This window comes from Parambassis ranga, chromosome 19 (assembly GCF_900634625.1).
Source record: "Parambassis ranga chromosome 19, fParRan2.1, whole genome shotgun sequence".
In the NCBI taxonomy this organism is placed as follows: domain Eukaryota; kingdom Metazoa; phylum Chordata; class Actinopteri; family Ambassidae; genus Parambassis; species Parambassis ranga.
Genome location: NC_041039.1, coordinates 76,171 through 90,543, shown reverse-complemented (window position 1 = coordinate 90,543; position 14,373 = coordinate 76,171). Strand labels below are relative to the sequence as shown.

At 41.9% G+C, this 14,373-nt stretch overlaps 1 protein-coding gene across 7 annotated transcripts in view; it reads right to left on the bottom strand.

Annotated features, from left to right (window-relative positions):
• LOC114452708 (zinc finger protein 609-like) overlaps positions 1–14,373 on the bottom strand; it is a 46,730-nt gene that overhangs the window by 14,294 nt on the left and 18,063 nt on the right. For all 7 annotated transcript variants that reach the window (XM_028432208.1, XM_028432209.1, XM_028432212.1 and 4 more), the window contains 2 exons: positions 9,391–9,619; positions 7,960–8,047 (listed from right to left, as the gene is read on the bottom strand). In XM_028432208.1, the coding sequence (XP_028288009.1) occupies positions 7,960–8,047; positions 9,391–9,619 (317 nt within the window). The remainder of the gene's footprint in view (positions 1–7,959; positions 8,048–9,390; positions 9,620–14,373) is intronic.

The following is a 14,373-nucleotide window of genomic DNA, read 5'->3' as shown; positions in this document are numbered from 1 at the left end:
CGCCACCAACTGGCGGTATAAATTGTGTTCAGGCTGATTATCCATGTTCCACACCTCGTATTTGAACGAACTCGTCCTAGGGAAATACTCTGACAGACCTGTGATTTTGTCACCTGGTTCTGAAGACATGGCTAAGCAAAAGTTATCAAAAACGCAGCTCGATATTACACCGTGTGGGCGGGGCATCGCCACAAAGGTGACCCTTCGCCACCATAGAGAAAGCTGCTGTGTTTCTAGATTTGTTCATCCTACCTGCCTCTTACTCTATCATGACATCAGCCCCTGTGCACCTTTTCATATCACCTCATCGTCACATGTGGGCGTGGCCACATAGCTCAGCAGCGCCCCCTGGAATGAGATCTGCTTCCCTGTTTGACCTACAGACACGAAAATAGATACACATATGTATCACCTCTAGACAACAAAAAAAGTCTCTTGGAGGTGTCCTCTAAAACGCACAGGAAGTCCGCCATTTTGAAAAAACTGTGCCATTTTGCAGTTTTCACTCCCCGCACTTTTACAAACTCCTCCTACAGGATTTCTCCGATCCACCTGAAACTTGGCCTGCTTACTCTTAAGGCATTAGGGACCAAAAGTTATCGAAAACGCAGCACTTCGCTGCACGGTCTGGCCGTGGCGCTGCCACAAAGTTGACCCTTCACCAACGCACAGGAAATACATGTATTTTTGGCTGTATCCCCCACATGCTTCCTCCTATGTGGCTGAAACTTTACAGTCATGCTGAACATCAGACACTGCACAGATTGACATGCCGATATGCTACAGTCACTGCGCCACCTACTGGCCGGAGGACCTGTCTTTTCTACATGTGTGTTTTGCTGTACTCTTCTGCCCTGCAGACCACAGCTTGTGCCGGTATAGCTGGGAGAGAGGTTGTGGGCCGATAGGAGAGGCGGCGGCTGTTGGTCCCGCGGACCGCAAGGGCTGCGAGGGCCCGTCATCGCTGCTTGCAGCTTTAATTTTAGGTTTGTTATTTGTATTCATGTTAGTAAACTTGATTAGTTTGAATATAATCTGTATATCATTATATCATTATATACATATATCATTTTAGGAGCCCCCTTAAGGGTGAGTCTATATATATATATAGATATATATATATATATCTATATATATATATATGTGTTAAGGTGATACATTAACTGTATGTGTTTTATAGGGCTGGCAGAGCTGGCTTAGGAAATGGTCAATTTAGCAGAGGTAAACAACTATGTATTTTGAGGGAACAAAGGCAGATGTGTGTGTGCCAGGCTCCTGATCATACACATCTTCAGATCTGATCTTTTACTTGATGTTCATTCAATAAATGGTTAATTTGAGACCAATTATTGATTCCTCTTTCGCTCACCAACCAACTCGGGGAGACAACGGGGTAGTTGAAAAAGTTTGTCTCAACATGTGTGAACTTCCAGACAGGATAGTACATTTTCTTAAATCAGCCACAAGGATCCCTTAGAAGCATTACGCCTCCTTAGAGAGCTAGATTTTGGTAAGATGTGGGCTGTTTGCCTGGACTGTTGCACCTTAGACTCTACCTGGGTTGTCATTGATGTTGAAAAGTTGGCACCTAGTTATCAAGACAGGCGGTTGACTTAAAGCTCTTTATACGAATAAGAGCAATGTGTCTCATTTCTTCTTTTTTATACTTTACAAACTTTGTATATAGTGAAATACTTAAAAGGTACAATCCTAGCTTTACAGTCTCTAACATCTGTTTGGTGAATATATATCCCTCTGGACACCCAGACAGACCTCCTTATCCTTCACACACTGTGGAGCAGTCTCTCACTGAAGCGGCTCTCCAGGGCATCCTGCAGGAGGGGGAACTTGTCCAGCAATAATGAGTTTTGCCAGGAGCTTTCTGTCACCCACCTCACTCCCAGGACAGAGCTGACCTGATGGCTTTGTCCAGCTTCTTCCTCATTCTTTCTTTCATGCTGCTGTTCCAGCAGACCACACCATACAGGATAACTGATGCCACCTCAAGAGTCATAGAAGGTCTTCAGGAGTGCCCCTTTCACTTCAAAGGTACAGCCTGTTCTGACCCTTCTTGTACAGTGCAACTGTGTTAGGAGTCCAGTCTAGTTTGTTGTTGAGGTAAAAAACCCAGGTACTTAGAGAACTTCTGCAGTCGTCATTGTTGTGCCTGAAGTTCAGCGTGTAGAGGGTGAAGAGGACAGGGGCCAGGACAGCCCCTTGAGGGGCACCCATACTACTGGTGAGCAGGTCAGGCACAAAGTTCCAGGCTCTCACGAATAGTGGTTGGTTTGTGAGGGTGTCAACCAATTTATAGCTGCTAAGGTCTTGGTGGTGCGGCACTGGTACCACACAGGAGGTTTTCCAGAGCTGTGGTACCACCCCATGCTTGAGGCTTGGATTAGAGAAATGCTCCATAAATCCACAGTCTGTGCACGACTTAAGGAGCCTGGAGCTAATACCATCAGGTCCAGCTGCTTGCCTTTGTCTTCCTGAGTTCTGTTCTCAGTATGGTGCTTCCCGCACTTATTGAGTGCATTCACATGACAGATGATCGGATTTCTAATTCAACAGTTGCACAGTATTAGTTACCTTAAGCCTGTTTTCTTTGTGTTTTGTTGTTCAAAGACAGCAACCTCAACAAAGACATTGTTGAATGCCTTTGTTGAACAACAAGCTTCAAGCACAAGTGTATGGTATGGATGTCAAAGATTTTATGAAATGTAACTTCTACATCAAAAACAGTACAAGCCACTCCCAACAGCGGCTGGCCGGTTTACCTCCTGAAAAGAGCACAGGATATGCTTGCTACATTTAATTTGTGGCTTCATAAGATAGCATCACCACCCTGATATTTTGAAGGCCTTCCACCAAGAAGACCGTGCAAATGAAGTGACAAAACATCTCTCATCCAATGCAGCTTAAGGTTGGGCTGGGATCTTACCTTCACAGTGGGGCCAGTGGAGAAACATTGCATGGATTAACATCCTGGTTGACCCACTGGAATGTGATGTGCCAATTATAATTCGAGGTAAGTTCCTGCTGCAAGAGCTCACAAACAATGAAGCTCTTGACATGGATATCCATTTGCCAGATGACCGGAAGCTGAATGGAGGATATGAACAGACTCCTTGCAAGATCTGACTGAATTCAAGATAACATGACATTACACTAATGTAGCTTTTTCCACTGCTGAGCTGTATGTCCTCTTAAATGCCTCTGTTGATGGCCATCACCATTTTGGCTTACCTCAAGGTGATTAGCAGCCATGGAGAGTCCCATGTTGGATTCGTCCTGGGAAGTGAAACTTGCTCCATTGTCTGTGAACACCATTCCATGGCTTTGACCCACCATGTTAGGAGTGGAAAATAGAAGAACTGATACACAATGAGTTACACATCAGTCGCGAACCCTGCAATTCTACACAAAGAGCAAGGTTGGTAGGGGGATAAGGTAGGTAAAAAAAGGCACTGTATGAATATATCATCTATATCATCAATATAACACATGGTTTACAGAACCCTTTTCTTCCAGCAAGATTATCCACCTCAGAGAAGCACTAAGAGAACTGGCTCCCAACACTAAGGTTAGGTTTTCATATTTATTTTTATATTATTTAGAATCAGCTCAAGGTTTTTTATTCAGGGCTATTGAACTTAAGGACTGGCTCCTGTATGTATACAAAGGAAAAGAAGAAGAGCACTACAGTGTGCAACTGGTCAACAAAAATGTTTTGAGGACAGTGGGCACAGGGCTGTTAAATGACAAGTTCCAGATTAAACCACTTCTTGACAATCCTGATGTGGCTGATTAAACACTGATTAAGAAGAAAGAAAAAAACTGAATGTAGTAGTCAACCTTTTCAAAAAAGGATCATATTTAAAATAATAAGCAATTTCTGCATTATTTTTAACACTCAAGTCTATGGAGAAGCGTTTAAAACCACCTTCAACTTTGACATGTAACTAGTTCCACATGCTTTCAGCTACAGATATCTACAAACTTTTAATTACACAGGCAGGCAGGTGTTACCATGGTGATGGGCTGACAAAAAGGAGCATGTAATTCAATTCTGTGTATTTATCAGACTTTTGTCATATTGATCATCATTCGGCTGTTTACTACTTTTTCACATTAAAATCATACAGCCTGTTATGGTATTATTTCTCTTCTCTTCTTTCTTAAAGTAAATAATATCTTAAGAGGGGGAGAGAAGAGCTGCAGATAGGGACAGTTGGGCATTCAAATCACATGCATGTGCACATACAGAGGAACTATATCCTGTTTATATTTAGACTTTAAAAATTGTATCTGCTGTATTGACCACCATTCAGCTGTTCCACATTAAAATCATACAGCCTGATTAAGGTATTATTCCAAACTCACTCATTCACTATTCACTCTTTCATATGGTACATTTCCAGGCCATTCTTTAAGGTCAAAGACTTCATATTGTTCTTGTTTTTCACAGTTTCTCTTTCATGCCTTCGTAATATTCAAATATATTCTTTTAAAAGCTTAATCTTTTCAGATTTTTAACCGTGTTTCAGCAAATTAAATTCTGATAGCAGATTCTCCAGCAATTCAGAGCAATCCTTCACATCAGCGTTCAAAAGTAATGTTTTAGCTGCAGCAATCAAACTCGCATTTTCTTCAGGAAATGCATTTCTAGTTGACATCTGTAGACCTACTGATGATCAATTCGTGAAGGGCTGATGATTAGCACCACCTGCTGCAGCTCAGCTTATGAAATTCTATCAAAACAGTAAAGGGGGACTTAGCATTGCCCTGATGTGTTTTCATTTTGGTTTCATTTTTGCTAACTAAATAAGTAGTGTAGTACAGTGAAAAACTTTGGTGTTCATCTAAAATTTGCACAATACTAAAGTGCTCTACGATCAGATGATACTCTTTTAATAATAACTACAAATCAAGCAACAATCACATAATAAAGCTACTCTGCTTCTATGTTATATCACCGAAATGTCAACATGTACCTTATTAAATATGCAGCTGAGTCTACTTCAAAATTAGCTGCAAAGCAAAAAAAAAAAAAAAAAAAAAAAAAAGCAAAGTCACATAAAGGAAGCTACATTGGTTAGCAGCACGTTCATAGGAGTAATGGTATGCGTCCATGGGATCTGTTGTTTTTATGCTCCCTATGCTTCCCATTGCTATAAGAAAAAAACATGCAATGCATGTTGTGAGTCAGGGCATCAGACAGGCTGCTACATTTGCATATAGCTGATTCTCAAGTGTCCAGCACACCTCATAATAGTCTAGCCAAATATTTTAAAATGAGCTGCCATATTGCTGTGGTTTGAAATATAGGAGCAAACAGCTCACCATAAAAGCATTTGGTCAAACAGATGCAACTAGGACGAGCACTGCTGATTTGTCGGTCTGTTAATTCTAATTGTCACTCTTTAGTCGAAAGCCAGTCATGTGTGCAATGCTGAGGAACGCATACGTGGACACGTACCATTAGCTTAGATAGCAGCCAGTGTAGGTGGGCTGGTATAACGTCCTCATCTTCTCATTCAGATCCGCTCTCGCTGCTTCCCCAGCTCCGCCCTCTTGTGGTCACTTCTGGCTCCAAAATGTCAAGGTGGAGACCAGGAAGTAATGAAATCAAGACTTCAAAACAGCAGTTCACAAAACAATGAATGACATCACGATGTCTACGTCCATCTTTTATATACCACACCCAATCTCTGGGAGTGACTGATTTTTTGGCACTTCAAGCGTAGAGAGACACTGTGAGCATGCAGGAGGTCTTGTGTGGTTGCAGGTCACATTTGCGCTCTTGAGGAGGGATTTTTGCTCACAAAACCCATTGTGTGGGCTGTATTCTGCTCACAATACTGTTCTGTGCACTGTATAATGTGCACGCCACATCTGACACCAAATAAATGCCATATACTACATGACAGCAAGTGAAAATGCGAATAGAGTGGTTCAAAATTTACCCAGCAGACACAAACCTTTTGCTTATAGTGGTAAATGCAGCTCTCAAGCAGCCCAGAAATTGTTGTGTCACAGCATGTTAGAAGACAGCATGCCCAAAGACATCTCAAAAATGTGAACAGTCAAAAAAAGAAGAAAAAAACACTTACTGATCACCTAAAGGAGCTGTGTCAAAGAAATGTGTGTGTGTCCGTACACAGCCAAAAAAATAAGGAGCTGCCTGTAATCTAAAATACTATTTTTTAAAAACACTTTTTACTCCAGACAGGAACAGTGGTCAGATTTCGATTGCCTCATGAAAATCTATCCAGATCAACAAATTTCACCCCACAACTTCATTCTGCATTTCTCAAAACATCAAAAACAAAAATACTGTCATCCTCAGTGCAACTAGTAAACCATGACTGTCTTACTTCTGATCAGCATGTATTGAAAATACAAAATATTGGGCATATATGCAGGCTATCTACAAAATGTGTAGCATATGTAGAAATTTAGAGAAATATGGTACCTACTGATTGAAGTTTCTTTCCATTTTTCTGTAAAATCAATAACCAAAGAAATTCAACTTATGAGTGAATTATTTACTGATATGATCTGATATATTTACTTACTTATTGCTACATGAACTACATTAATATAAAGTTCTTTAGCCTATGTAGTTCTCTTGCATTGATTCTAGCCATATTTGCTCATTTCATAGAGGTAGAGGACTTTATATTAAAGTGCTCACACAGACTAAAAAATATGACAGGAGTTTATAACATCCCCCATACTGCATGGTATTCAGAGAATAAATAACTGATATTCCTTCGTCTTCTATTGTCATATGTTCGCCGCAGCGAATTACCCATTTCCACCTCTGTCCTCTGGATCCTCTTCACTCATACCAACTAACTTCATGTCATCCCTGCTACAGTCTTTAAACCACGTGGCATAGCTGCTCTCACCACTGGTCTTGTACACCTTTCCTCTGATTCTTGCTGACACTCTTCTGTCACATAACACTCCTGACACTTTTCTCTGCCCACTCCAACTTGCCTGTACTCATCTCCCACACTGAACTTTTGAACCGTAAGTACTTAAACTCCTGCAACTTTTTGACCTCCACCTTTGTAATCTCATTGTTCCACTTCCCTCCCTTTTGTTCACACACATTTATTCTTTCATACTACGGTTAACTTATCTTCTCCAGGCATTTCTCCACCTGGTCTCTGCTCTCACTACAGATCACAATGGTATCCGCAAACATCATTGTCTATGGAGATTCCTGTCTGACCTCATCTGTCAACCTGTCCATCATGGTAGCAAAAAGAAAAAAGAAGGGACTCAAAGCAGATCTTTAATGTAGCCCCACCTCCTCCTTGAACTTCTGTCTGACCAGCAGCACATCTCACTACAGTCATACATCTCTCATACTTACTATGATGTACTTCTCTGCCACACCTGACTTCCTCATACAGTACCATAGCTCCTCTCTTGGCACTGTGTCATACACAAATTTAAATTCACAAAGACAAAATGCAACTCCTTCTGACCATCTCTGTATTTATTCGTTAATAATATCAAAGTAAAAATTGTATCATTACTGCTTTCTGGGCATGAAGCCATACTACTGCTCACAAATATCCACTTCATTTCTTAGCTTAGCTTCCACTACTCCTTCCCACAGCTTTACAGCTACATTATACCTCTAAAGTTTCAACAACTTAAAAATCCTTGAGTCCAGTCGCCTCGATTTGATAGATATAGAATATAGAAATTACTATGACCTGGATCAATGAGAGTATTCACAGACATAATAACATAATCCCAGATTAATTTTCTGTTAGCTGATTTATCTGTTTTAGCTCTAGAATCAGGGACTATTGTAGCTCTTGTCAGCCAATCACCCATCCATCTTTTGAACCTGCTTTCTCCTGAGTATAAGTGGAGCCTATCCCAGCTATTAGCTCATGTGACAGTAATTTATTGTACTGTGAGTGTTAAATATACCTGGGTGGAGCCCAGTCATGCCTCGTGCAGTCCAGTAGGGTTCCCACATAGGTCTTGTTCCTCCAGGTGACGTTTACAACCAGCATACCTACAGAAAAGCACAAAATATTAAACTACACATATAGGCCTTTCGCGATAAGCAATAAATCAATTAATTGCACAATAACTTTAAATGGGCTCGATATGTTTTTCGGCTGCGACAAATTACATTTGCTTTCCTCTCTGTTTCTCTCTCCCTCCCTGCCAAAGAGACTGGATGACAAAAAGCATTACTCCGGTGCATCGCAGCGGCTCTGAAGGCACACAACACCGGGTCAGCACTTTGACACAATTCACCACGAGACTACACATGCTTATGTATACAACGTGCTATCAGAGAGAGTCCGCGTTGCACGAGTAAAGTTCTCAGCCTTCTTACTGGCGGCACTTGTGGCAGCGCCACCCATTAGTTCTCTTGCCCAGTCCTCTTGTGCCAGCTCTGCTATGAATTTCTTATATGTGGTTTCTGTCTACGTGGTGGATTTTTTAAAAATTACTGCAGCTGTCTGCACACAGCGGCCTGATGCACATACACACACACAAACGTGTGTGTACACAAACACATGCAGACACATGTGCGCACATACAGGTGAGCCCACTCCCACCAGCAGGTAGAAAGTGCGTGTTTATTGGCTCTCTGTTGCTCATGACATGCTGGTTAGTTTGACTTAACTCCATTGAATATGCTCAGATAAGCCATCGTAATAGGCCTACCACTACTCAAAATAATAATATAAATATCAACATTAATATTAATATAATTAATAATAATAATAATAATTAAAGCTGCAAGCAGCGATGATGGGCCCTCGCACTCCTTGCGGTCCGCGGGACTTGCAGCTGCCACCTGCACGGGCAAAACACACATATACAAAAGACAGGTCCTCCGGCCAGTAGGTGGTGCAGTGACTGTAGCATAGCAGTGTATCAATCTGTGCAGAGTCAGATGTTCAACATAGCTGTAAAGTTTCATCCACATAGGATGAAGTATGTGGGAGATACAGCCACAAAAACATCTATTTCCTGTGCTTTGGCAAAGGGTCAACCTCGTGGCGGAACCATGGGCAGAGCGTGTGATAAAGCTCTGCACTTTTGATAAGTTTTGGTCCTTGTGGGCTTAAGAGGGAGTCCAAAAATTGCCCAATGGGGAAATTCTTCGATTAGGAATGGCGCAGGTTTTTCAAAATGGCGGACATCCTGTAAATTTTACAAGGTACCTCCAAGAGACTTTTGTTCAATGCTTGTTCAATGCTTGTTAGCATTGCAAAAAATTCTATTATCACATCCAGTTATAAATAAAAAAAACTGATTACACTTCTGCAAATTATCTAATGATGATTCAACCAACACTGTAGAACAGAATAAAGGTTAGAAAGCTGTCATTGTTCTTACCATCCTCAGTCTCCTGCCACACGATTCCCTCCAAGCTGACGCTGGTGCCAGGTTCACAGGGTCCCAAACACTCTGGCTCAGTCGCCAGTGCTGCATCAGCTGTGTTCACTGCAACCGACCGTGTATGAACCATGATTTGCTCACAGGGGGATGAGATGTTGTAGTTGTTGGCAATGGGGCTGAGCAGGTGGAGGGGATGCGGAGCAGAGGTGGGGTTTGGAGACTCTGTCTGGATGGAGACAGACAAAAGAGTAGAACTGTCAAGTCAAGTTCTAAATGAACACAAGAAAAATTAAGGGGAAAAAACTGTAACCTGTTTACATATCTTGGTTACAGAAGAAACCTGAGAATCAGGGCAGCAAAAACTGTCTGTAGAGACCATCAGTAGAACCCAAAAATTTAAATAAAACACTTTCACATCAGAAAAATGATGTTATTAGGGCCCGAGCATGAAACGTGTGAGAGTCCTATTGAAACGCAAGCGTTTATTATACTTGATTGTTCTTCCGCCCACGATATCTTAAATTTTACCCCTGAACGTGCTCAAAAACTCATCAAAAATTTAGCACAAAATTTTCCCCTGAAGAAAATCGCGACTTACCACTGTCACCATTGGCGGGCATGGCCGCATGGCTCTGCAGTGTTAAAATATTCACCAGAACTGCTACAGACTTGAAACTCGGTACACTGATGTATTTTCATATCACCTTATCGTCATATGTGGGCGTGGCCACATGGCTCAGCAGCACCCCCTAGAATGAGATCTGCTTCCCCGTTTGACCTACAGACACGAAAATTAGTACGCATATGTATCACCTGTAGACAATAAAAAAAAGTCTCTTAGAGGTATCCTCTAAAACGCACAGGAATTCTGCCATTTTGAAAAAACTGCTGCATTTTGCAATTATCACTCCCCGCACTTTTGTGAACTCCTCCTAGGGGATTTGTCCAATCCACCTGAAACTTGGTGTGGTTACTCTTAAGGCATTAGGGACCAAAAGTTATCAAAAACGCAGCACTTCGTCACACGGTCTGGCCGTGGCGCTGCCCTGCAGACCACAGCTCATGCCAGTACACCTGGAAGAGAGGTCGTGGGGCGACAGGAGAAGCGGCGGCTGTGAGTCCCACGGACCGCAAGGGCTGCGAGGGCCCGTTATCGCTGCTTGCAGCTTTAATTCAGACTTGTATTTTGGAGATTACTCACCTATAAATAACACTGGTCCTGAAGGTCGATTGATTTATTTTTTTTGCCATTTTACAACATTTGGCCAGCAGATTTACATGACAAAATGCTGTAATCCACTTAAGTAAACCTAAGTTACATTTTACATGAATACTGTATAAACAAGATTGTTTTAACAGCCCTGCAACATCCCATAAGTGCCAGAACACAGCTTTAAATGCAGATCACAATAACAAAGAAGTTACATTTATCACAACTAGGTCTAATTAAACTTGATGGCAGATAACAGATGTATGGAGAATAATAAAAATAATCCAAACATTGACTGTCTATTGATTGACAATCTCTTAGTCTATCTGCTAAGGGATTGCCAGATTCTGCCTAATTTATTAATGTCTGTAGAGAGTACTTTATCTCCTAGTGCAGAGGTCGGGAACCTATGGCTCGCGAGCCAGATGTGGCTCTTTTGATGGCTGCATGTGGCTCGCTGTCAAATCCTTTGCGCATGCGTGAACCGGTGACCAGAAGGCCGGTTCGCAGTAATTTTAGTGGGAAAGTGGCAAACAAACATGTCGTTGTGTCTATTTATCTATAATTCGCATAGGCAACGCAGATGAGGCAGAGATGCTGTTCAAGTGGGGTTGCCGTATTTTGCTGTCGAAAATAGCGGCTGATATGCGCATGTGCAAAAAGGGTCCTGTCGTGAGATCAGGATGTAAATTTCCCTTGTTTTAATCGGGTTGTCAGCTAACTAATTTTAGAAACCCTTTTGAGAAGTTGACTAAAAGAAAAAAAGACGAAGAGTATCGTACTTTTCAGCAGGAATGGACAGAGGAATTTGCCTTTGTGGAGAGAGCAGGTTCTGCAGTGTGTCTGTATGTCGGTCAAATATAAAGCGGCACTTCGACACACGCCATACTACATTTGCATCTAAATATCCTGCGGGGGACAGCAGGAAGAAAGCATGTCAAGAGCTACTATCAAGAGTTCAAGCTAGTCAGCAGCAACTCCGTGTATGGACCCAACAAGGTGACTGGAATTCGGCTAGCTTTGTTGCCGCTTTAGCAATTGTGAAAAATGGAAAGCCATTCACAGATGGGGAGTATGCCAAAGCATTCATGCTTGATGTTGCCAATGAACTTTTTGATGACTTTTCGAATAAAGACAAGATAATTAAACGGATAAAAGACATGCCTCTGTCGGCAAGAACTGTTCATGATCGTACCATCATGATGTCAAATCAAATTGAGGCAATGCAAGTGAAGGATATAAATGCGGCACCGCTTTTCTCTCTCGCTTTGGACGAGTCAACAGACGTAAGCAATTTATCCCAGTTCAGCGTGATTGCAAGGGATGTTGTCGGTGACACACTACATGAGGAAAGTCTTGCTGTTTTGCCTATGAAAGGGACAACAAGAGGGGAGGATTTATTGAAGTCCTTCACTGAGTTCGCTAAAGAAAAAAATCTACTGATGGATAAACTTGTTTCGGTGTGCACTGATGGTGCTCCGTGCATGGTGGGGGAAAACAGAGGATTCGTAACGCTTCTTCGTGAACATGAAAAGAGATGAATCCTAAGTTTTCACTGCATTCTACATCAGGAGGCGCTTTGTGCTCAGATGTGTGGGGAGCAGCTTGGTGAAGTGATGTCGCTGGTAGTTCGGTGGTCAACTTTATTGTTGCCCGATCTTTAAATGATCACCAGTTTAAAACACTGCTGGATGAAGTTGGGAATAATCATCCTGGTCTGCTTCTGCACAGCAACGTGCGTTTGTTGTCAAGGTTTTGCGGCTTGTCTGAGCGAAATCCGGACTTTTCTTGAAATGAAAAATGTCGAGCATCCCGAGTTAGCTGACACTGCGTGGCTCTTGAAGTTCTACTATCTCGTGGACATGACTGAACATCTAAACCAGCTCAATGTGAAAATGCAAGGCGTTGGAAATACAATCTTATCCCTGCAACAAGCAGTGTTTGCATTTGAAAACAAGCTAGAACTCTTCATCGCCGACATTGAAACAGGTCGTTTACTACACTTTGAAAAACTGGGAGAGTTTAAAGATGCATGCACAGCAAGTGACCCTGCTCAACATCTTGATCTTCAGCAGCTAGCAGGCTTCACATCTAATCTCCTGCAGTCCTTCAAAGCACGCTTTGGACAATTTCGCGAGCGCACTCGTCTTTTTAAGTTCATAACCCATCCACACGAGTGTGCAGTGGACAGCGCTGACCTGAGTTACATCCCCGGTGTCTCCGTCAGAGATTTTGAGCAACAAGCTGCTGACCTGAAGGCCTCAGACATGTGGGTGAATAAGTTCAAGTCACTGAATGTGAATTTGGAAAGACTTGCCCGACAGCAAGCAGAGTTAGTGAGCCAACACAAGTAGTCAGAAATGAAAAAACTTCAACCCGCAGACCAGCTGATTGTCAAAACATGGGACGCGCTTCCCGTCACATACCACGCACTGCAGCGTGTGAGTATTGCTGTACTGACAATGTTTGGCTCTACGTATATATGTGAGCAGTCTTTCTCACATCTAAAGAACATTAAGACGATCACGTTTAACGGATGGAAGTCTCAACACCTGCATGAAGCTTAATCTCACCACTTATCAACCAGATTACAAAGCCATCAGCAAAACCATGCAGTGCCAGAAGTCGCATTAATGGTAAGAAATACTCATCATTGATTAGCAACAGCATAACAATGTTATTAAAAAGAATTCAGAGACTTATTGTACTTTAAAAGTGTTGAAATTACATAAAATTACATTAAATGCACACATTTACTTTTATTTTTAGTTTTAAACATATTGTATGGCTCTTACGGAATTACATTTAAAAATATCCGGTGTTCATGGCTCTCTCAGCCAAAAAGGTTCCCGACCCCTGTCCTAGTGGTTAAGATGTTAATCTCATCACTCCTTTCTCCATGTTGCCAGCATTTGTAATTTGTCTGCAAGATACTGTGACTTCCTTACTTTTTGTTTTCGTTATCTTGTGTTGTTATGAGATGTCCCACATGTGAAAAATATTAATAATACTTTTTATTTGAAGGCGCCTTCTCGACACTGAAGAACGCTGCACAATAAATAAAACAAAGAAATAGACAAAATAAAAACAATATCAAGAGATTAAAACATTTAAAGGAAAGAAAGGGACTTTGCACATTGAGGTTTAGTAGGAGAAGCAATTTTAAGCAGGTGAGTCTTGAGTCTGGATCTAAAATGAGGGAGAGAATCAATATTTCTGATGTCAAGTGATAAAGTGTTCCAGAGCCAGGGAGCAGAGTGACTGAAAGTCCCAAACCCCATGGTGGCGAGACGGACAGATGGGACAGTGGGTTGGAGAGGGGAGGCAGATCTAATGGAATGAGAGGGGATGACAATGTGGTCAAGGTCAGGCAGGTAAGGAGGTCGAGGTTGTGGATTTCCATGAATGTGTAGAGTTTCTTGTAATCAATGCGAGACTTGACTGGCAGCCAGTGGAGCTGCTTTAACACAGAGTTGATGTTGATAAGTGGAGGGGGTTTTGTGATGATCTGTTTTGTGATGATCTGTTTCAGAGTTCTGCAGAACTCTGAAACAGTTGAAGCTTAATGTGAGTAAGACCAAAAAGGAGGGAATTACTATAATCAAGGTGGGAGGCGACAAGGCTATGCATAAGTATTGCAGTTGCATGGGGGTAAGGGAGTCTTTTTTCTCATCTGTGTACCAAAATTTGTGTATGTAGGGCTTACCGTGACTGAAATCACTTTTCATAAGGCTCTGTGGTCATTTGGCCATGCTATCACAATGCTGCTC